The sequence below is a fragment of the Emydura macquarii genome, unplaced genomic scaffold (assembly GCF_026122565.2).
Source record: "Emydura macquarii macquarii isolate MOO-44397 ecotype Brisbane River unplaced genomic scaffold, CSIRO-AGI_Emac_v2 contig_320, whole genome shotgun sequence".
Classification (NCBI taxonomy): domain Eukaryota; kingdom Metazoa; phylum Chordata; order Testudines; family Chelidae; genus Emydura; species Emydura macquarii.
The window spans coordinates 11026211-11049850 of NW_027130457.1; the positions used below are offsets into that span (position 1 = coordinate 11026211).

A 23640-nucleotide genomic window follows, 5' to 3' on the forward strand; every position below is an offset into this window, starting at 1 on the left:
TTTTAGATTTTTTCTCCCTACAGGAATCAGAGGCATGGTGTCTGGTTACCAGAGCATTTACCATAATTAGCCTCCTAGTCTCCGGCTTGGGGAGGATGTCTCTTCTCCAAGATCAGATAAGACATTCAAAGATTGCTTCAAGAGACAATTTCAAACGCACATCTCTCAGTTTTCAGGTGCGGGAAAGAAGTGGCAGATGAAGCACTTGCTGGGGATATGCTCTTCCAAGGCAGAAAAAACATCTGCTGAGACCATTGATTAATTGCATAAGATTGTTGCACAATGGACAAGGTTGAAACCTTGTGGCTTTAGAATAAGCCATACTGGCAGTCGGTGTGAAGTACCTCACCCAGCTGTATGGAGCAGTTGTGTATGAGAGTCTCCCTGTCCTTTTTTCTGTACATGACCAATGAAAGAGAAAAAGTGAAGCAGGATTTCTTCACAAAAGGGTTGAGACTGAAGCTCAAGAAAACACTAGCGTGTAAGACACTATTCAAGTTCCATCTCTCTGCCACATGTGGTAAGAGAAAAGTGAGGGAGGGTCACAGCCACTCCACCATATATGCCCTCACACAGGAGCATGAGGAGGCATAGGGTAGATGCCTGACCTTGATGGACATTGCTATTCAAAAATTTCCAAGCTTGTGCTCATGGAGCACATGTACATGCACAGCAGGATCTACAATCAGTTTCTCTCTCAATAAACTTGGCTGGTTTTGTAGATATCATTTGGACTTAAATATCAAGTTAAGTCTGAAGACTATACACATTAATGCTGTATAAAAAACTCCCATTTGTATTATATATTAATGTAACTCAGAATATAAAGAGATTATACTTTAAAGAAATAAGTATGCCAAGAGAATAAAGGTTGGACTTTCATCCTTAACACTGCATTGCCTGAATCTGGAGAGCTTAATTTCCTCACCTTAATATTATATAAATGCCAGGTTTTCTGGGGTGGATTTATTTATATTTTTTGTATGGATTAAAGAGCACCAGAGATGTACATGTGAATTTTGCTCATATCTTCCAAAGAGATACTCTATGGAAAGAGAGAGCAACAAACATTTAATTCTGAAAAGATAAACATAATGGAAAGCAAAACATACAGAAACAGGGACAACAGAAATTGCTAGGTCAGACTCAACTATCATTTTTTACCAAGCAAAAATTGTACTAGTGTAGCACATTTATGTTACACGTAATTCATAATGCTCCAGTTAGGGATCTAACCAAAGAATACATTTCTTTCATATTATAAAGGTTAAACTGACACAAGCCACGTAACTGATATTGACTGCTTACACTTACAATAAGTACCCAGCTGTAACAGTCCATGCTCGTACAAGACCTTTCAACCACTGTCTTGTGTGTCCTTGTTCAAGCAAAGCTGGCAGAACCACCTGAAGCAAAAGCAGCTCCAGGGAAAGTTCACTCACTGGAGCATCACTAGAAACAATGGGAAAGAACAAGAAGGCAAACACATAAGGACTATTCTATCAATTTATGAATTTTCTATAAACAGTTTAGCAAACCAAGACTATTGTATCCAAATATCTGATCAAACAAACAGCAAAACAGTAAAAGCTATGCAGGATTCCAAAAAAGACAATTCTTAGGCTTCAATAGCCAAGATTTTTCTTTGCATACTTTTTTGAGCACAAGTGAAGAATTTAGTAGTGTTTAGGAATTTAATGTGAACAGCCAGTTTTATAAAAGAAGTCTTCAGGAAAAATATATTCCATTTATCCAAAAGAGTGAGGTTTAAATTTTGACTTGTTCATTCTATAAGTTCTCTTTGCTTATAAGAGCAGTACCACTGATAAGCCAAATTATTGTTTTGCTTTATAAATGGAAGAAAAATTTTGCTTTGCTATTTAAATATCCAATGATAGCCATTTTTTTCATTCCTGACGTATTCCTAATAAGAAGAAAAGGAAAAAAAAAAAAAAAAAAAGAGTAAAATGATGCCCTATAGGATAATAATAATAATGATAATTTGTTCAGTATCTACATACCTGAATCACTGTGGAAAATCAATGCATAAAAAGGCAAACTTTTTATTTGTCCAAAATGTACTAGGCACACTTTGGCATTTAACTTTTCTAGAGCCGACTAAAATTTGTGTTATGCTGTTCATTTTCAACAAACATTCCAAATTCAATGTCAAAGCAATGGTGAAAGTGGTACAATTAGAAAAGTACACAAGAAGGATTCTGTCTAATCACAAGGTCACCAAAAAACATCTTTCAGAATAAAAATTAAAAAAAAACAAAAAAACTTACCTGTACAGCATGACATTATATGGAAGAAAATTAGGCAGCAGATACTTAATAATACGTATAGGAAGCCAAAGCATGAGTAGGACAATTGACCCAAAGACGATCTGCAACAAGAAAATTACAAATGCATATTGCATCTAGAAGATTCACATGAGGCCTTATTTTTTTATCTGGATGGGCTAATGAATATGTAAACCAACTGCAAAGGTTTTGAATGAAAAAAAACTGTATGATTAAATTAAAACCTGCTCCTCTCCCATTTTGGTAGTCTATGTTTCATAAAGAGAAATAAATTATGAACTAGAAAAGAAAGTTACACATTCTCAAAATATATAAAACTGTAACTGGTCACTCATGGGGACCATGGTCCCATTATGAGTCTGATGAAGGTTCTGAAATCATTACACTCATACCTTCAGAGAATGATAATTATTCAAAACCTTCATTTCTTGACTAACAAAGTAAAAACCAATTCCAGTACATTCTGCTAACCCATGCATTTGAGAGCTTTAAAAAGAACTATATGTTGGACTAAGTTTGAGTCATATGATGTGGCACATACATCCACGAAGCAGCCAAAGCAGTGTGGTTGTAGGATGATAAAAGGTCAATACATCCTGTCATTTCCTAAAGTCTTGAGCATGACTGATCAGCACTCCTCTCCTTCACTTAAGTGAGTGGAGGATGGCAAGGATAAGGTCTTACCCTCAGCGTGTATGCTGAGCACCAGTAGGGTGATCCAACAAGGCACAGAGGAGGTTGATGTATTAAGTATATCAACATCACAGTATTCCATACAGCATTCTATTTCCGAAGTATGCAGTCTTCAGGGCATTTATCTGCAAAACTTGTACCAAAGCAGGCCATCCAAGATTTGGCCTTAAAGGCCTTCCAGACATAGGACAGGGTGAACATCTGGAAAGTGCTTGGGGAGGCCAGGAAAACTTTAGATGTTTCCCAGAAATTCAACAGCCTGCAGCTACATATAGTAGCAGATACTACTGCCCAGGCCTTCAGGCTCCACCCTAAGACAGACCAGAAACTTGAATCAGACTCATCTCTACTGATCTGGTTGAATTGGGACCCAAAATGTTTGTTGCAATAAACAGCTTAAACCAGCCCTGTGACCTCAAAGGATCAACACCGCCATTCATAGTAATAAAGTAACTGTTGGCTAGTGATATAAACAGTCGTGATTTTAGCACAAGGGGAAGATTTGTGATTGTCTGTATTGGACTCAAAATTTTAAAACTTTAAACCGAAAATTTTCCACCAGCAGTTCAGACAACCAGAAGTGGGGAATCTGTTACAGCTAGCACCTCTGACAAAATAAACTTCAGTTTTATTTTAATAACTAAAGAATGAACAGACATCAAAAAGTTAAACATGCTAATTTTCAAAATATTAGATAGGCTAGCACTGTATCTGCAACAACAAGAAAGAAATGAATATAAATTATTCAAAGATAAGTCTGAAAAAAGTCCTTACCACTGATAAAATAAATCTCCTGAGATGTCTATAAATGGGCAAGTGAATCATTTCCTGAACTGGATTAAAATCCGGATCATTCAAATTCCTCAGAAACCACAGGACACCAGGTCTCAATACCTGAAACAGGTATTTACATTTGAATTTAAAAAGACAAAAACACAAGCAACATAAGAATTATTAGCATTTTGTATGATTAACAGAGTTAGATTTCTGTGGAAAAAAGATATAAACATGAAAAGAGCTTTTCAATATAAAAGTCAACACCTAGAGTACAGTAGGATACTGCAGAGCATTGCCACTAGGCCAATGGAAATATTTTAAACTAAAAATCTTTACTTTCAAATACATTTCAGATTACAGATACTGAGAAATATTTTTTAAAAAGCAGCATCCATATTAAAAATTCCCTTGCATGCAAGCAGCTTGCATCTTTTTAAGTTCCCATATTCATTTATTACAAGCACTCTGTTCAATTTTTAAGGCAGAAAAATTCTGAAGTCTAATATGTATTAAAAGCACCATAACAGAAACACATGGACGGGGAAGAGCTAATGAACAGTTCTTCAGTACATAAAGTTGTTCAAATATATTTTATAATCCCCTCACCTGAATAAGAACTTACCTCTCTCAGTAAGAGAATGAAAGATGCAAAGTAAAAGACGTAAACCATTCCCACTAACCAGTGTAGGAACATTGTGGTACCAGGGGCAGATTGAAAGCTCAACTCTCTGTCTTTCAAAGTAGCATCAAACATTTCCTATTAAAAAAAAAAAGTACACATGTACTTAGTACATCATCAATGTTTGCCAAATACTCTTCTCTGGTTATTCACTTTATTTACCCCAGTTTTTAAATTGCATATGTTACATTTAAATAATCTCAACCTGTTGAGAAACTATAAATTTGCAGAGCAGCATTTAAGAAAACAAAAACTTCTATTTAAGACATAAGGTACTTCTGCCTCTGAAAACTCTACACAGGTCTTACAACACACTTATAGCACTCACACTAGAGATGGCAAATAGTGACCTACATCTCTGCTCCACATAATTTTAAGAATGGGAAGAAAACTAAAAACAAGCGAAACACTAACATTTAATATGTAACACTACAAAGCATATCATATTGTACTGTACATTTATTCTCATTAGAAATAGGGTATCTTATTAATGCTAAATGAGAGCAAAAATGGTTGCTTTTTCCCATATAAGCATTTAATAGTAATATCTTAAATTAAAATCTTAAATTTAATATCTTAAATTAATTAGTAATATCTTAAATATATTAAATTAGTAATATCTTAAATTGGTGAAGTAACATTTTAAAATTTATGATAATTTCTCCCTTCCTTTCCCCTGCTCCCCACCCCCCAGACTACAAGAAAAATAGCTTTGCTCATATGGCATTCAATATATAGAAGAAAAAATTCACAATAATGCCACAACAAGATGAATCCTGTATGGATTTTCCCACAGATAGTCATGGAGTTGCCAGTAAGACATTTAGCATACCAGAGAAGTGACTTTTCACAGTGTTCTGTAACTGTTTCAAAAAGAACAACAATTTTTTTTTCCTATTTGTTTTAAACAGAGCTTATAGAACTTTAATTGCCTTAAATACAGGAACATAGACTTAGCGTTGCACAGTGCCCTAGGACAAACCACCTTTGACCTCTGAAACAATGAAAGCAAAGAGATATGTTTTCTGCAAGGCCAATTTATATCAATCATTTTTCTCCAGAGCAGAACAACTTTCCACTCAGAAAAAAAGAAGTGCAAGACTTGGACTACATTCCAATAATTTCTGTTCTTACCAAAGAGCATATATCCAGCCACCAGCCACAGATAAGGGGGAACACACCAATTTCTACAACCACTAACAAGGAAACCTTCAGGGAAAGAAAAAAAAATTACTCAGTAACTATGTATAAATCACTAACGAAATTATAGTTGATACCTTTTGCTTTCAGAAAACTATAATTACCTTAACAACAATATAGCAGACTCCCAATAAGCGACGTGATCTCTGGAATTTTACAAGTGCTGCCAAACCCTACATAATCTGGTCAAGGAAATATACTAAATGAAATGTTATAAACAGGACTGGAAGAGTATAATACAATTCATATGAACAACTGTGAAACCTAGCTTTTAGAATCAGAAAATTCTGAAACAGCCAAGCACTCATGTGAAAGTGTGAACAATATTGTTGGGGTCCTAATCTTTCAAAGTGACAATGATTTTGGGTGCCCAATTTGAAACACTTTAAAGGGACCTGCTTATCAAAGTGCTAAGCACCCATCCTCTGAAAATCAATCCCACTTGCAAAGGCACCTCAAGTTGGGCATTGAAAACAGACAACAGAAATCACTTTTGAACAAAAATTTATGCTGGGAAATTTGCCACCAAGAGTGCAGCTACAAGTCTGGAGGTCTAATGTAAAGTGCATTTTAATGGAGTCTGAGAGAAATTCTCATTTCTTCACAGCAAAGCTAGAGTGTGTGTTATATTTTTGAAAATTTAGGTCTTGGTTTTTAAAGGCATTTAGAAGTTGTGGTGCCCAGGGTTGCAATCCCCAATGATTTAGGAGCCTAAATCTCACTTTCAAAAAGGGATTAGACACTTAGGTGTTTAAATTCCACTGTCAATGGGATTTAGGCTCCCAATAGCCTAAATCCCTTTAGAAAATTAGATTCCTAAATTTAGGAATTTCCTAGATTTAGGTTCCTAAATCATTTAGGTGTTGCAACCCTGAGCACCACAACTGCTAAATACCTTTAAAAACCTGGACCATAGTCTCCTTTTAGTAGGCTAGAGGATTTCAAGAAAGACATGGCACCAAATACTTTACTATGTTTGTACAGTGCCTGGCACAATGAGGCCCAACCTAACTGTAGCCTTTAAGTGCTAATACAGTATAAAGTATTAAATAGCAAATAAGTTTACTCCTTCAAACAGAAATCAATTTAATCTTTTTAAAGCACACTTCCAGTTTACAGAAGTTTGGTCTGTGACCAAGCTTCCTCAGACTTTCAGAACTTTAAGATAGTGGTAACAGTCACTTCAATCTCTCCAGCCCAGCAAGGTGAACCGCTGCCTAAGAGAAATTCCAGTTGCACAAAGCTACTGGTTTGGTGACAGCGCCCAGGAAGACATATCCTTGGTATGTCTACACAGCAGTTGGGAGCGTGCTTCCCACACACGTAGACAGACATGCATTAGCTCTATTTGAGCGAGTGCGCTAGAAATAACAGTGTGGACATGGCAGCATGGGTGACAACACAGGGTAGCCCTCCAAGTGTGTACCCTAGCTCATGTGCCTGTGTTCAGACGGCTATTTCTAGCATGCTAGCCCAAACAGAGATAGCATGTGTCTAACTACCCATGCTGGGTAAACATACTGTGAAAAGCTGCCTGGAACAGGACACCTGATGTAAATGAGCTTCCCATCCCATGTGGTACAAACCCTAGTTATTATTCTGTAAGCCTATTTCTTTCTCTGCTGCAGCTGTGTAGCCCACAAGCAGCCTATGTATAGAAAGAAATGGATGGCTCCATACCTATTAGGCTAGATCACAAAAATTATAATTGCAAGCCTTGCTAGATCATAGGGGCACTCTTACTCACCAAATCATGACTTCATTTCAGCAAAGCTTTTAAACACAGTTTTCAAGTGCACCATTGAGTGCAATCCCTAAGACTGCTGCAAAATTCTTTCTGGACTCTTATGGCATATGGGGAACAAGGGACACCCTTTAGTGTTTTAGTGGCTAGTGAAGAGGATGGAAATATTTGTACCACATTGTCTTTTCTTTGGCTGATCTCCAGAAAGGGATCTGCTGTTCAGGAAGAAAGCCAATCATTCTATCTGTGGCCTTTTGAAATTTTATCTTGGTTAGCTGACAGTCAGCTGGGGGAAAAGGTGATTCCACATTAAAGCCTCTCCAATCTTATTCCTATAAGCCAGACTACCATATATGGAAAACTGTGCTCAGTGTAGTCTCAAAGCTGTTATTGTTCTGAATATGCAGCCTGCTTTGAAATTAGGTCTGTATGGTCAAGCCCTTATTATACAGATATTCTCTTTTTTTATCATAAGAACAAAGGAAAAAAAGAAAAAGCTCTTCTGCTTCATTTCTAGCCCTGATCACAACAAAATAGAGATAATGATCCACAACAGAATTGGAGTAGTCAGGCAACTACTTATGAAAAGATACATGACAAACAATTAGAGTTATTGCTAGCAACACGTAGCCAACTATTGTTGTGATTAAGCCTTCAAAGTGAGATGCTTGAACCTGAAAAGAAGAGAGACATTTTAAACATTTTCTATCAATTTTAGTTATTTTTTATTCCTCAAGAAGTTCAGTCCTCTTTCAATATTAGTTACAGCACAGTCCACTTGGGCAGCTGAGATTTGGAACCACAAGGTTCCTAGGCTGCTTTATACTACAACATGAACAAGACAAATATTTAATCAACAAACCCACTTTACTAATAATTTGGCATCCTCAACAAAAAAGTGGAAAGTAAGTTTGCATCTTCTAGAAAACCATACAATGGCAAAGTTCTCAGCATTGAGGGAGGAGCAGCCATATACTCTACTCCCTTCCTGGCATTCACTAACAGTCATTTATGAAGCATTACCTCCCATACAATCAAGGAATACCACAGTATAATATATTAGACATTATAAAAACATAGTATTAAAAACCCAAATTCGGTGACATTACAAAGGGGCGAGTTTTAGACAGAGAATACAATAATAAGGTTTTGTGGGAAGGATAAATGCTTAAAAGCAAAGAAAGGTCCCCGAATGAAGATATGAACAACTGCCCAAGCCACTCTGGTATCCTAGAGTAAAAGACAGGGGTTCCTATAAAAACCAGAAATTTCTAAGTTACATGAATATTTAAGAATTAAAAACATTAAAAATATAAAATAACCATACTTACATATTCCTCAAAACCCAGGCCAACAACAGAGAAGTGACCAATGTGGTAAGGACAAAATGCTAGAAAACACAAAGAGGGTGGGGAAAAAACAATGAAAATTGCTCTATCAAATGCAATGTCAGACTTATGCTGAAAAGTGTCAGTTCTGTGGTGTGGCAGTAATTTGACTTTTTAATGGTTTTACAAAGTGGATAAAAAATAACTATAACTAAAAAATAACAAAGTAGTTTTAAAGTTTTGTTATAAAACTTCAGATTTCTGTAGCATTCAAGCACATTACAAACTCTTAAGGGGTATTGCCAGCTCAAGAGTCATTTCTCTGCATTTTTCTTAACTTCAATATTACAAATAACCTACAATTACTATAACTAAAAAATGGGAAAAATGATTTTGCTCCTTTTTCAACTGCCATTTGACAGTGCTCTGAGTCAGCTTTATTTTCTAGTCTCATTCATTAGCTTGATATCAGACTTCTACATTGCTATAGGAATTCTCCTGTATGCTCTTCCCCAACCACTACAGAAGAGTGGAACTGCCCTTTCATAGATCGATTGAATGTTGCTCTGTCTTTTAGTAAACGTAATCTAAGAATGTGAAATTTGAAATTTAAGAATTTAAAGATTTAGGAATTGTCCAGAGAAACACATTTCCTGCAGGATTCTGCGAAGTGAACAAAGGAGCAAATACATCATGGGGAAGGTGACACACACTCATATGAATCCATTGGCTCCTCTCACACACTGCCCCTAAAACCTGACATAATACATACCTTCCACCAAAAATACAGTAGTGTTCTGCCAATACTTTAATAAAGTGATCCCACAGATCTTCCTTCCCTTAGTTTATGATAAAACCCATGTCCCAGAGGTGTATGTTCTTTCACAGAAAAGAGGTGAGGGACTGAGGATTCTTTTTACTTGATCTTCCATTTAAACAAAAATACTCTTAAACCACAATCAACAATGAAAGCAGTATCATTTGGAAAACAAACAGACACTAAGGGCACTCTTCTCACCCTGTGCAGTAACTGAGGTTCTTCGAGATGGGTGTCCCTGTGGCTGTGCCACTTCAGGTGAATGTGCGTCCCTGCACCTTTGATCGGAGAATTTCAGCAGAAGTGCTCATCTGGGTCATGCATGCGCTGTCCCTCTCTTGTGCCATTGTTGGTGCCTATCCAGTAGTGCAATCAGCTCCTTCTCTACTGTAGAATCCGAAAATTGAACTCCAGAGCAGAGGACAGGAGGGTAGTTAGTGGAGCACCCACAGGGACACTCATCTCGAATAACCTCAATTAATGTACAGAGTGAGTAACCTTCTCTTCTTCTTCAAGGAGTGTCCCTGTGGGTGTTCCACTTTGTTGGATGGAAGGGGCTTCAGAAATGCATGCGTAAGTGATGATAACACTGTAAGACCTAGCATTGCATCTGATCTTTAACCTCGATCGATTGCATAATGTTTAATGAATGTGTGTGTGGACGCCCAAGTGGCAGCTCTGCATATGTCCATGATCAGTACGTTGTTTAGGAAGGCTACAAAAGTTGATAGGGACCTGGTATAGCGAGTTCGGATCCCCAATGGGGCCTGCGGGAGGAAATCCACTAGGATAGTCTCTGTTTGGAAATAGCGGAACCTTTAGAACGTTCCACAGTGGAAATGAAAAGCCTCGGTGATTTGCTGAAGGGCTTAGTTCTGTCAATGTAGAATGCTAAGGTGCGTCTGACATCTAGAGTATTTAGTATACCGAGTCCTGTGAGGTTTAGAAAAGAATGAGGGAAGACAGATTGGTTGGTTTATGTAGAAGGAAGAAGATATTTTAACTAGAAATTTTGGGTGAGGTATTGTGACCTTGCCCTTGAAAAAGATGGTGTAAGGTGGGTGTGCCGTAAGAGCCCCTAGCTCTCCCGCTCAGTGGGCTGATGTGATAGCTATTAAGAACACCACCTTCATCAATAGATGTGTCAGGGAACATGTTGATAAGGATTCGAATGGTGCCCCAGTGAGGTAATGTAGTACTAAGTTGAAAGCCCAAGGTGGGATAGGTACGTGTACTTCCGAGTAAACATTTCTGATGCCCTTGAGGAAACATTTGGTAATCAGATGGGTGAATATCAATGTCCTGTCGACCTTGTGATGGAAAGCAGTAATAGCCGCAAGATGTATTTTGACTGAACTAATGGATAGTCCAGATGTCTTTAGCCCCAATATATATTCCAATACCAAGGGTAGAGGGCGGAAATGGCCCTAGTTTCTTTATTTTGACACCATATGTTGAATCTCTTACATTTGTGCAGGTAAGTATTACGCATGGTTGTCCTTCTACTGTTTACTAATATGTCTTTCACCTGTTCCAAGCAGGTTAGCTCGTCATGATGGAAACAACATGTGGGAAGCCTCTCCAGATTCGGGTGGTAGGCCTGTCCAGCATCCTCTGACAGAAGGTTTAGCAGAAGTAGAAGAGTGTGCAGTGTGCATACCGCTAACTGCAACAGGTACGAGTAGCAAGTCTGTCTGGGCCATGTTGGTGCTACCAGGATGACTTTGGCCTTGTTCATATTTTGTGTATAACCCTCAATAACAAAGGGACTAGGGGAAATGCATATAGCAGAGGTGCATACCATATGAGGAGGAAGGTATCCCCCAGAGATTGGGGCTCCAACCCTGCTCTCAAACAGAATTGCAGGCATTTGTAGCTCAGGGATGTCGTAAAGAGGTAGATGGATGGGTGACTTAAATGTTTGAATATGTTCTGTAGGGCCACATTGTTTAGTTCCCACTGATGATCCTGAGAAAATTCTCTGCTCAGCATATCCACTGTAGTGTTTTGACAATTGGGAGGTATGAGGCTGAGATGTTGACATTGTGCCGGATAGATCAGTTCCACAGTTTCATGGCATCAATGGCAGGAAGTGTAAGCATGCGTTGTGAACTGCGTGCAGTTCCAGGAGATTTATGTGTAACAGTGTCTCGAAGGGAGACCACCTGCCCTGAATTGTGTGGTGCTGTAGATGGGCTCCCCAGCCTACCAAGGAGGTGTTGGTTATGAGAATCATTGCAGGTGGAGTCTGTGTGAAAGGAACTTCTATACACACATCGTGGGGATGGCATTGTGAGGCATCTGTTCAGGATGTGTTTGTGTGGTATGTAGATGGTTCTTAGTCATGCCTGAAGGCAGAGCATGTGAAGACATGCATATCATACCATGAAGGTGGTTGCCGCCATATGGCCTAATAGTTGGAGGCAAGTCCATGCCAATGTGTGGACTGTTCAGTTCAGAGGAGATCAGGTTGATTATAGTGATGAATCTGTTTGGTGGCTTTGGCCTCCAGAGTGTCAAGATAGGCCCCGATGAAGTCCAATTTCTGTACGGATATTAGAGTTGATTTGCATACATTTAGTTGCAAACCCAGCTGCAAAAAGAGGGTGATTGTTCTGTAACATCAGGGGCATCCATTTGGGTGCGGGCTTTTAGTAGACCATCGTCCAGATAGGGGAATATTACCACTCCTTGCTTGCAGAGGTATACTGCCCCTACTGCAAGAATTTTGGAGAACACCTGGAGTGCTGTCAAAAGACTGAAAGGTAGAACGTTGTATTGGTAATGTTCTGTTCCCAGAGTAAATCAGGAATCTGCTGTAAGCAGGGTGTATGTTTATGAGAGAATAGGCATCTTGGAGGTCGAGGACTGCGAACCAGCCTCACCGTTCCAGTGCTGGTATTATCGCCGCTAGTGTGACCATCCTGAACCATTGGATCCTTACAAATTTGTTGAGTTTCCTGAGGTCTAAAACAGGCCTCCATCCTCCGTTCTTTTTCTGGGTTTAGAAGTAGTGGGAGTAGAAATCCTTCCCCCTGTATTGTGATGGTACCTGTTCCACAGTGCCCAGATGTAGAAGGTGGTATACTTCTTCGCTGTAGAAGGTGTTCGTGAGAAGGGTCCCTGAAGAGTGATGAGGAGGGAGGGAGGGTGGGCCAGGGGGATGGAGGTAAATGGTATCTAGTAGCCTGTGTGCATTATTTCTAGGACTCATTTGTCCTTGGTAATGGAGTTCCAGGCTGAATAGAAAGAGATCACATGGTGACCAAAAAGGGGAATGGTCAGTTATGGTGTAAGCACCGATATGGGGGAAGGTCATTTGGGCCCTTGACAAAACCCTAAAAATTGTTTTGCAGAGGGTACTTGGGACACTGATGATTGAGACAGAGGTTGTCGACGCCTTGGAGGTATCTGTCTCTGCCGTTGTGTAACACAGTGTCTCTGCTGTTGTATGTATGGGGCTGTTCTTGTGTACTGGGAAGGATAATATTTACCGTTTTCTTCTGGTTGTCGGTGTGTATATCTCCAAGGTGCAGAGAGTTGCCAGAGAATCCTTCAGTGGTTTCATCCACGTTTGAGGCGAACAGTTTCTGTCCATCAAAAGGGAGGTCCTTCACAGTGAACTGTACTTCCCTGGGGGAGCTCAACAGCTGGAGCCACAACACTTGGCACATAACTATAGCACTGGCCATGGAGCATGCCACCATGTCTGCTGCATCTAGGTATGCCTGTAAGGCAGTTCTAACCAGAAAGTGGCCCTCGGCTATGATGGTTTTAAATTGGTTCCTTTTATCTTCCAGGATATAATCAGTAAAATCTGTGAGTTTGGAGTAGTTTATGTGGTTGTATTTAGCCATCAATGTGGTTAGTTGGCAATCCTAAATTGTAGAGTAGCCGATGAGTAGACCTTGCTGCCAAAAAGATCTGGTCGTTTCCACTCATCATATGGGGTGGATCTAAATTGGTGTTGTCTACTCGCTGGTTGACTACATCAACGACTACAAAGTTCGGTGCAGGGTGAAAAAAGAAGAAGTCTGTCCCTTTTGAGGGATGTAATACTTTTTATCCACTTGCAAATGGGCGATACCATATGTTTTTGGCCGGCTCCATGAGTGCTTCATTTATTGGAAAACCTATTTTTGAGGCCAATGACATTTGCAGAATATCTAGTAACTTATGTTGGGATCTGGGACCTTCTCTAAAGAGATCCCAATGGAGTCTGCAACTCTTTCGAAGAGCTCCTGGAAATGTCTGAAGTCATCAGCAGCTGTGGGTGGCACCTTGGGAAGAGGAAGAAATGTTGGCTGGTGGTGTCATGTCTAGTTCCAAGGCCTCTTACTCCTCAAAGCTGTCCTTAGCGAGCTCTGATGGTGCAGCCACTGAGGGTGGTGAGAGAGATCTCATCTCCTTATCGGAACTCGGGAGCCTGGGGTATTGTCTCCTTTATGTTGCCCAGGGGTCCCAATAAGGCCACTGTGTGGCAAATAGCATAGGTGGTGGCCATCCATAGGTGGCCATATTAGGTCTGGGTGTCAATTCTGTGGTGAGGTTTAGGCCATACAGGTGGTCCTAAGGTTGCAGTTGCTTGGATAGAAGAGGAATGGTGTGATGAAAAAACACCCTCCTCCTCATTACCTTCCTCCCCACAACAGAGGGGTCAGCGATGAAGCAGGTTGACTTGATACTCGTGTGTACTGGAGACACATCAGTACCGAAAAGTGGAGATTCTGGTGTTGATGAGACAAGTAAGTGCTTGTGCTGCAGGAAATGTTGTGGTGCCGATGATTTCAGTGCCAAAGTGGTTGGTGCCGATGATGCTGTTGCAGGCATCGGTGCCTACAACTGAGTGCTATGCATTATTGGAGCAGGTGGTGGTGCCATAGCTTGCGGAGATGTCTCGGTGCTGAGTCTTTGAGCGGTTCCTTTGGTATCGTAGTGGAAGAGATGGGCTTTTGTTTGCCTCTCGACTCCGAGCCTGCCCACTTGGCATCACTGGCTGCTACAAAAAGGCGGTAACAGAGGATCCTGGTGCCTGTATGTACTCACCACAGTGTGGTCAATACCGAGGAAAGAGAGTGAGCCAGAATCAGGCATGGCTTGCACTATTGTGGTTCATCCATGAGAATGAACACTAACTATTCTATGAAAAAAAAAATGTTTTTTAAGGAGAAAAAAAAACCAGGTAAGTAAATCTAATTAGTATACTAAAACTACTCTAAAAAAATCTATTCTAAACACTAAATAAAGCTATCGGTTTTCACTCTCCTGGGAGCTCTGTCTCAGGCCGAGGATGGTTGAGAAGCAACTGGGACAGGTCTGGTCATGCATGTAGATAGGCGCCAACAACAGCGTGAGACAGGGACAGAGCGTGCACAGCCCAGACGAGCACTGCTGCTGAAATTCTCTGATCAAAGGTGCAGGTGCATTCACCTAAAGTGGAGCACCCACAGGGACACTCATCGAAGATTAATTCTTTATCCCACGTACACTGAGTGTACTGATAGAACAACACAATCTTCAACGTGCACAGGGTTGAATAAAGATCTTATTGAAAGTCACAGGATAGTCTTCCTGGAGACTTTTTTTTTTTTTTTTAAACAAAACAATACATGACAATTGTGTGCAGTCTGCTGCACTCCAAAGAAATAGATAAAATCATTTTGGAAGGGCATTTCTTTTTTATGAGCCTCAGAGACAAAAGGTATAATTATCAAGGGTCATTTAGCAATATCTAGGGAAGAATGAAAGCAGGGAAATTACATCTCACCTATCCCTACAATTTTTTGGGGAACTTCATAAAGTAACTTCCAGAAATTCCCTCCTGAATATTATTCCAAAAATATATAGTTCTCAGATCTAAGTAATAGAACTAAGCTCTGTCAACTGTTTTTAAACCAGAGAAATTAAAAAAAAAAATACTCTCACCAACAAAACAAAAAGGAAAAATATCCGTCTTGGATGCAATACTGCCACACTGGGAACTGAAATTACACAATAAGATGCAAGTAATTCCAATAAGGTCTACCCATATCCATGTGTAGTGATACTATTAGTATGAAAGTTTTATTAGTCACATTGAACTATTCACCTTTTATTCTGATTTCGTTTTTTAAAAATTAGACTCAGAATAAAAGTGGTCTATAAAAACTAGTTTGTATCAAGCATTTACAATGAAAAAGCTAGTTTTGAAATAAGAGCAAATAATACCTACCAAACACAAGTATGAAGAGTGTGTTTAAAGATACCACCCAGAAGACATGTTCCTAGGGCAGAAAGTAAAACATATTCAATAAAAGCCGGGTATAAAAATATGTAACTCACGTAATAGGCAAATGACTGCATTTTTTGTATCCTGAATTCTTAGGGGGGAAAATGAATAATAATGAGCTAAGCTGCAAGCTTAGAATTTTCTAAATTTCAGCCCCCCAGAAGGAAAGTGAATGTTATGAGTGAAAACAGGGGTTATAATGGCAATTATTCATATACTGCCAACTTAAATTTGCCCCAAAAGTTTAGATTTCGTAATAACATGTTTTTATTTTATGATCAATAAAAATGTTTCCACTCTAACACTCACATTCCAAACAACAATGTTTAAACAAGAAGCATTCCTCTTCATTTTTTAAAACCCAGGCACTGCACCACTAAACCTGAAACTGACTATAGTGGTTTTCATTGTTCTAGCTGAGAGAAATACAAGTAATACATAAAGAACATAAGGACAAATACACTGAATTGCTCAAAAAAATTCACAGTTAATAGAGTAATATGTTATTAGTAACTTAGGTAAGCAAGTTTTGTTTACGGCATAAATAAAGCACCTGTTTCCCTTTAACTATAGCAATCACAAGCAAACACTTGCTATCATTAACCAAGGTAAGAAACAAGAATCCCTTTGCAAATTAAACTGAAAATAAAGTTTAATTTGCTGCAAGTTAGCAGCAATCTTTTCCTCTTTTTCTGAAAATACATATTTTTTGTACTTTTAAAGTTAGCATAAAAAGTAGTGCAACTATTTTTGATATTTACAGACCTGGGGAGATTATCTGAAAAACACCCTACCTAATCCTAGCCACAAAGAACAGCAAGTTCTGTGTAATAATATTTGCACTTTTTTTTTTTTTTTTTTTTTGAGTGTGCTCTAATATTACCTTAGCTTAAGAAAAAGAAGGAAAATCTGGAATAATTTTAAATAGCTATATTCCACTGGCTAACCCCATTACTGTTATAAGGACTTTTTTTAAAATAAAAAAAATTATATTTAATCTTTTCCTTTCATTGGCTTCAACAATAAAAGCTAAGAAAATTGCTGCAGGTCAACAATTAAAAATGTGATAAACACAAGTAGCTAAAGACCTTGTAGTCTAAATTACCTAAATCCTGGTCTATGCTTAAAATTTTACCGGTAAGGGGTGTAATTACACTAGCAGGGCTTTGGCAAAAGTTTTTTTGCTGCTTTAAGTGTATACAAGGCCCAAGTATTTAGACTAGAATTATCAAAAAGGCCTGAACCCAACAAAAAAAAAAAGTTACTTAGCTTTTGAACTTGTTATTTTGAACTTCTTGTTCTGAACTTGTTAGTACGAAATCTAAACTTTTGGGACAAATTTAAGTTGACAGTATATGAATAATTGCCATTATAACCTGCTTTCACTCATAACATTCACTTTCCTTTTGAGGGCTGAAATTTAGAAAATTCTAAACTTGCAGCTTAGCTGCTTTTGAAAACTGTACTCTTATGCAGCACCCACCACAGCAGTATATGAGTGCTACAAAAAATTAAATCAACCATGTGAATGCATGACCCATCATATTTATGATAAAGTAAGAAAATCTGTTTGAAGCTGACACATCAATGCAACATTTGAAATCTGCTTCATACATTACAGTACAGACTTTTTATTTGAAGTCTACATAAAACAAGTTATTAGTTTTCTTAAAAATAAGCCTACTGCAAAAACTATTCTTGAACTATAAGACTTCACTTACTAAAAAAACCAGAGATCCGTCAAGCCCAAGCATCTAAGAATAAAAGAAAGTTGAATTCATTCACAGTTCTGTTCTCAAAAATCTTCATACTCCCACAACCAGCTTCAAGGATGCTCTTTTTCAAATCCATTTTTTACTGCCCTGGTTAGCAGCATACTTTATAGGACTGGAGAATAAGATGAACTCCCCAATGTGAGTTTTTAAATTTAAAGTAAGGAACTCTAAAATTGTCTAGTTCAGTACTGTAAAATGATCTAATCAAAGGCCGTGGTGTATGTTAGAATATTTTAATACACAGTTATTTAAATGTACAGAAATCCATGTAAACCAAAGACAGCCTACAATTTAATTGATTATTTCAGAGAGATCTGTTTCAAGCAGTGAATGGTGCAGATTTCAATTTAGCTCAGGAAATGAATCGTTTACCTATTTATAGCAGCCTCAGCATTTTAGTGATTTAACTGAATTTTAAATACATATGAAATCTGAACTCAGAGAATTTGCATACAAAGATTTGTGTAAATATAATTTTGTTTTCTAGCTGCAGAAAGAAAGCTGAAAGAATAAGAGCAGATGAGAGTCAATCAAGAGTATAATTGAGAAACAGCTTTCAGTTCCAGACCAGTCATATCTCACGCTGTTCAAGTCTGAAACAGGAATCTGCTTGCAGCTGGGGAAAGTATCCTCCATTTATTGTACAGTTGTTTCAGAAAGCGCACACAGAACAAACAAAACAAGGAGAAAGATTATTAAAGTAATTTTCTTTTCCAGTTCCTCTAAAATCTTCTATGCCAGTCTAGACTCCCTCAAGAGTAAATGGTAACTTCCACGGTTTGGGACTCCCTTGGATGTCAAATTTTAAGCTAATATTTCAATGTCTCAAAGCTCTCAGATATCTCACTTTATAAATAACATAATGTAAACTACTTTTGAAATTTCAGATGAGCTTCCAAGCCCCTTACATTCAAGGGTGATACCACCAAAAATTCTCAATGTATTGCACTCATTTATTGGCAAGAAGAGACTATACTCAAGTGCATAGACTAGCAGAGAAGATCGAAGAGAGGTTTATGAGAATATTGTATTTAAACATTGTAAAATACTGAAGTCAATGTATGTATTCAGGAAAAGTTTTTAAAAATAATTAAAATATTTTTCAAGTACACAAGATAATTCTGGAGTATATGTATCACTAGCAGAAAGTGAGCATAATGTTTATGCTGAAAACAGAAGAGTTAATTACTCCTTTCAGGAAAGTCCAATAGTAAGAAGGGGTCAGGAATTTGAGTTTATATTGAGCCCTTTTCACCAAATGTCTTTTAAACAAGATAGTGTAGTTAGCATTCTGTATCATTAACAGAGGACCTTTTCTATCTCCTTATTGTTATCATGCTGCAGATTGCGGAAAAGTTTTAGTTATGGAATTTGTGAACTAGAAAACAAAATGAGATGAGGCTATCCTGGAAACCATTCTTGTACATATTCTTGTTGGTTTTTATAAAAGTCTACACTTATTTTTTTACTATATCTATACATACACTCATAAAGATCAGATTTTAAGCTATGCATCATTTAACAAGTACTGGCATATTTAGGAGCAAAACTGAAGATCTCAGAAAAGTGCCTTGTTGAAAGATGGTTTTGGCCATGTTTCTGCATAGCATCAAGGAAATGCTTTTTTATTGTTCCTTAATACTGTATACATTATTATTTTTAATTTAATCACTTTTTGGAATCACTAATACCTATCACAACCAGGTTTTACATGAAATCCAAGTATCAGAACCAATTTTCTATTAGGTTTAACAAGTACAAGTTAGTGACTGAGAAAACTCAGAATACTTCAGGAGAATGGCTCTTACTCACTCTCTCCCATGTAAGCTCTTCTGCTGCTCGATCCCATTCCAAAGCATTCCAATTCATGTCATCTAAAGAGAGATTGTAATTTTTAAAGCTACCAACTGACCCTGACCTAAAGCAGCACATTAGTAAGAGCTGTATTATGATTTAAATTAGCAAAAATATCAAGTGCATACCATTACGCTCACTCAGTACATTAGAAAGGGATACAAGTCAAAAGAACATTTTAAGAGTAATTATTCTCTTTACAGTTTAATTTCTCAAAAGTTAAAGCAAATATTTCCAAAGGGCCATTTCCCTCTTGACCACACAAGCAGAGTAGTTTCTTAGTGTAAGGATGCCTGAAGCCACAAAGCTGCTTGTAGTTTTGGCTTTTCTTAACTGCAAAGTGTTTTGGTGCTCATTATAAAGAATAAACTATATAAACATTGCAACACACAAGAGAAGAGGTAAACAGGCTGAAGTCTGAGCCTACTGGCCTTGGTAGTTTCCCTAAGTAGGTTAATTAAAAATATAGATGTCAGTCACAAAAGAATAATATCCATTTTCACTTCTTTTCAATAACTATTTTATAAGATCATTTTAGGGAAATGTTCCTGCTCTGTGTCACCTGTTACCTTGGGCTCCATTGTTTGCATCTGCTGCATCTTCTACTACAGCATCTTCTTCATCTTCATTGTCCTCCTCTTCCTCATCTCCCTGTTCTTCCTGAATTTCTGGGTTTTCACCTACAACTGCATTCTCAGCAGGTGGGTTAGCAGGTTGATCAAGAGCAGCATTTTCAGCTCCACCATTTCCTACCCCCTGAGCCTGCAGGGACAAGATTTCAGTGCAACTTCACTTAAATTCATTAAAGTACTGCTATGCTTTGATCAATGTCCAGAAAAACAAACATGATAAAAAGCAACACTTTTGGTTCCACTTAAAGAATAACGGGAGCCATTGCTTTTGGCAATGACATACCTCCTAAAATGCTGACAGTATCAGTATCTTATTGGACTTCTAGAGATTTAATTTAGTGGTGTGCAAGAAAGATACATTATTTAAGAACACTGTCAAGTTAAAGAACCATACTTCTGTGTTAAAAATTTGTATTTATATAGTTACAATTGATACTTAAGAAAAAGTTGGGGAAAGTCTTTTTTCCGATTTGTGCATTTGACAATAATTTGTGAACAGCCAATATTTCTCTTGCTGAAGTGACCCTTATGATCATCAATAGGCATGGAGAAAAAATTTGAAATTTACAAATAAAATAAATAATTCAGAACATACTGTTTAAAAGGGATTCTATCACAGAGGATTCAAACTTTATCAAAGTATGGAACACAACTTAAGATATGTTCTCAAGCAACTACGATTGCTGCAGTGGAAGTATTACTTGGAAAATATATTTTTAGTTTCTTTAATAAAATTTAAGGCTGGAGAGCTAGCACCATGTGACAATCCAGCTCTCCACAGATCATCAGCAAGCGTTCCCGGTCCACTCAGTTGTCCACAGACCAGTGAAAACCTTTGTCCTTTCAGAAACAAATATTTTTCAGATAGTCATATTTAAAAAAAAATCTGACCATGTCACTTCAAACTTGTTGTATCATGGCTACAAATTCAACTTCACAAGTACTAAATCCTATTTTAAAAGATTTAATATAATATACGAAGGGGATCATAAGAACTTAGGTAACTAGAAAATTATTTACTGCATGATCACAGTTTCTAATGGTTCAGGAATATATTTTGTATACATTACAGCTGTGATCACATTACCCTGGTGAATTACATAGGACTGTATACACAGCAGTTGAACATACAGAAATAAGATCCCTTTGCAGTAAAAAGTATTAAGCTCTGAAGTGGACAGGCTTTTTACCATTTATTTTTCCATGTGCACATTCACCCTCTCCCCAGCTTTATTTTAAACTAATGGGCATTTTACAAGCTTTTACCTCATTCTGTTGCCCAATAACATTGGGTGGCTGTTGATTTTGTTCCAACCACTGTGGTGCTCCACCATGGACAATCTGTTCACGTAACCACACTAGACTGATAAATGCACAGAGTGTGCATGTCACCACAAAACAACCCTGCAAACAGTCTGCCAATAAATTTTCCCTGTTTAAAAAGATTAAGACCTTCATGGTTAATATATTTTGTTTTAAAAAAAACTATTTCCAGTCATTTTTGTTCACACAGAATCCCTCAGTCACAATCAGTTCAAACTAGTTCTCATTTTATGATCTGAAGAGCTTGTTTTCCCAGATCCTTTGGTAAGGAAGATACATAAGTGACATTTCCATTTCCAGGGAAAAAACGAACAAAGCAAATTTTCTTAGAAGACTATCTTACTGAAGAAAACTGTAAATATTTAAAATTAAATCAATTCACAACACTGTTTATCTTGATGCCTTTGCCAACTATCAAAGGCTTTGATTAATGCAGGTTTAATTTTTCCAGTGCCCCTGTGACATTAGGAGAGGTTATTCACTTTGTGCAGTACCCGGAGTTTGAGATGTGTGCCTTTGTGGATGCTCCACTTTAGGTGTTGATGCGCCCCTGCACCTTTAATTGGAGATTTTTGGTAGCAGTGACTGTTCTGCCCAAACGTCACACATCCTTGTGCCCCATAAAAACATAAGAATGGCCATACTGAGTCAGACCAACGTTCCATCTAGCCCAATATCTTCCAGATGCTTCAGAGGGGGATCAATAGAATAGGGAAATTATTGAGAGATCCATCCTCTGTCATCCAGTCCTAGCATCTGGCAGTTACAGGCTCAGGGACACCAAAAACATAGGGTTGCATGCTTGACCATCTTGGCTAATCCACTGATGGACCTATCCAGTTCTTTTTTTTTAACCCAGTTCTACTTTTGGCCTTCACATCCCACGGCAATGAGTTCCTCAGATGGACTGTGTGTTGTACAAGGAATGAATTCCTTTAATTTGTTTTAAACCTGCTGCCTATTAATTTCACTGGGTGACCCCTGGTTCTCGTGCTATGTGAAGAGGTAAATAACACTTCCTCATTTACCTTTTCATGATTTTATAGACCTCTATGATATTCCCCCGCCCCGTCCCCAGTCATCTCTTTTCCAAGCTGAACAGCCCCAGTCTTTTTAGTCTCTCCTCATATGGAAGCTGTTCCATACCCTGAATCATTTTTGTTTCCCTTTTCTATACCTTTTCCAAGTCTAATACATCTTTTTCTGAGATGGGGCAACCAGAACAGCATGCAGTATTCAAGGATTTATATAATGGCATTATTATATTGACTGTCTTATTATCTAGCCCTTTCCTAATGATTCCTAGCATTGTTAGCTTTTCGGACTGCTGCCGCACAATGAGCAGCTGTTTTCAGAGAACTACCCGCAATGATGCCAAAATCTCTTTCTTGAGTGATAACAGCTAATTTAGACGCCATCAATTTGTACGCAGAATTGAGATTATGTTTTCTAATGTGCATTATTCTGCATTTATGAACACTGAAATTCATCGGCCATTTTGCTGCCTAGTCACTCAGTTTTGTGAAATATGGCGAACTGCCCTCATTTACTTCTCTACTACAAAGACCACAGAAGCAGCTCTGAAATAGACAGAAGAAGACTGGGTAGTGGAGCACCCACAGGGACTTATCTCAAAGAACTCCAGTTACTGTACAAGGTGAGTAACCTCTCCTCCTTTGAGTAGTGTCGCTGTGGGTGCTCCACTTTAGGTGACTCCCTACCAGCCCTTTCAGGAGGTGGGGGTTTTCAAAGCAGAGTCCATCACTGAAGAAAGAACTGCACTGCCTACTGCCGCATCTGATTTTGTGGTGTGAATTATGGTATAGGGATCAGAAAACATGTACATAGAGGACCATAATGCAGCCCTGCTGATTTCAACAACTGGAACATCTCTGAGTACAGCTACAGCCGTAGACTGTAATCTAGTAGTGTGTGCAGTCACTCTTACAGTTTCACTGAGGTTACCTCTCCCCTAACAGGCAATAATACATCCATAGATCCATTTTGAAAGTTTCTTAGTGGAGAAAGGCACTCACTTAGATGTATCTGCAAAAGAAACAAAGACTAGGGAGTCTTCCTGAATGGCTTAGACCCATTTAAGTGAAAGTGTAACGCCCTCTCAACATCTGGTGTATGAAAAGCACATTCCTTTGTAGACTGATGTGGCTTAGGAAAAGAAACGGAAGTTGAATAGCTTGTCTGATATGAAGTTTAGAGAACACCTTATGTAAGAACTTTTGATAA

General features: G+C 38.1%; 1 protein-coding gene across 1 annotated transcript in view; it reads right to left on the reverse strand.

Annotated features, from left to right (window-relative positions):
* The window catches only part of MARCHF6 (membrane associated ring-CH-type finger 6), a 107738-nt gene that overhangs the window by 32568 nt on the left and 51530 nt on the right, over positions 1-23640 (reverse strand). Inside the window, exons 6-18 of the mRNA XM_067529437.1 lie at positions 21340-21505; positions 20011-20203; positions 19400-19461; positions 17534-17566; positions 15756-15807; positions 8731-8789; positions 7993-8073; positions 5760-5828; positions 5590-5664; positions 4399-4533; positions 3774-3893; positions 2289-2389; positions 1315-1452 (exon numbers count right to left, since the gene is read on the reverse strand). Of these exons, the coding sequence (XP_067385538.1) occupies positions 1315-1452; positions 2289-2389; positions 3774-3893; positions 4399-4533; positions 5590-5664; positions 5760-5828; positions 7993-8073; positions 8731-8789; positions 15756-15807; positions 17534-17566; positions 19400-19461; positions 20011-20203; positions 21340-21505 (1284 nt within the window). The remainder of the gene's footprint in view (positions 1-1314; positions 1453-2288; positions 2390-3773; positions 3894-4398; positions 4534-5589; positions 5665-5759; positions 5829-7992; positions 8074-8730; positions 8790-15755; positions 15808-17533; positions 17567-19399; positions 19462-20010; positions 20204-21339; positions 21506-23640) is intronic.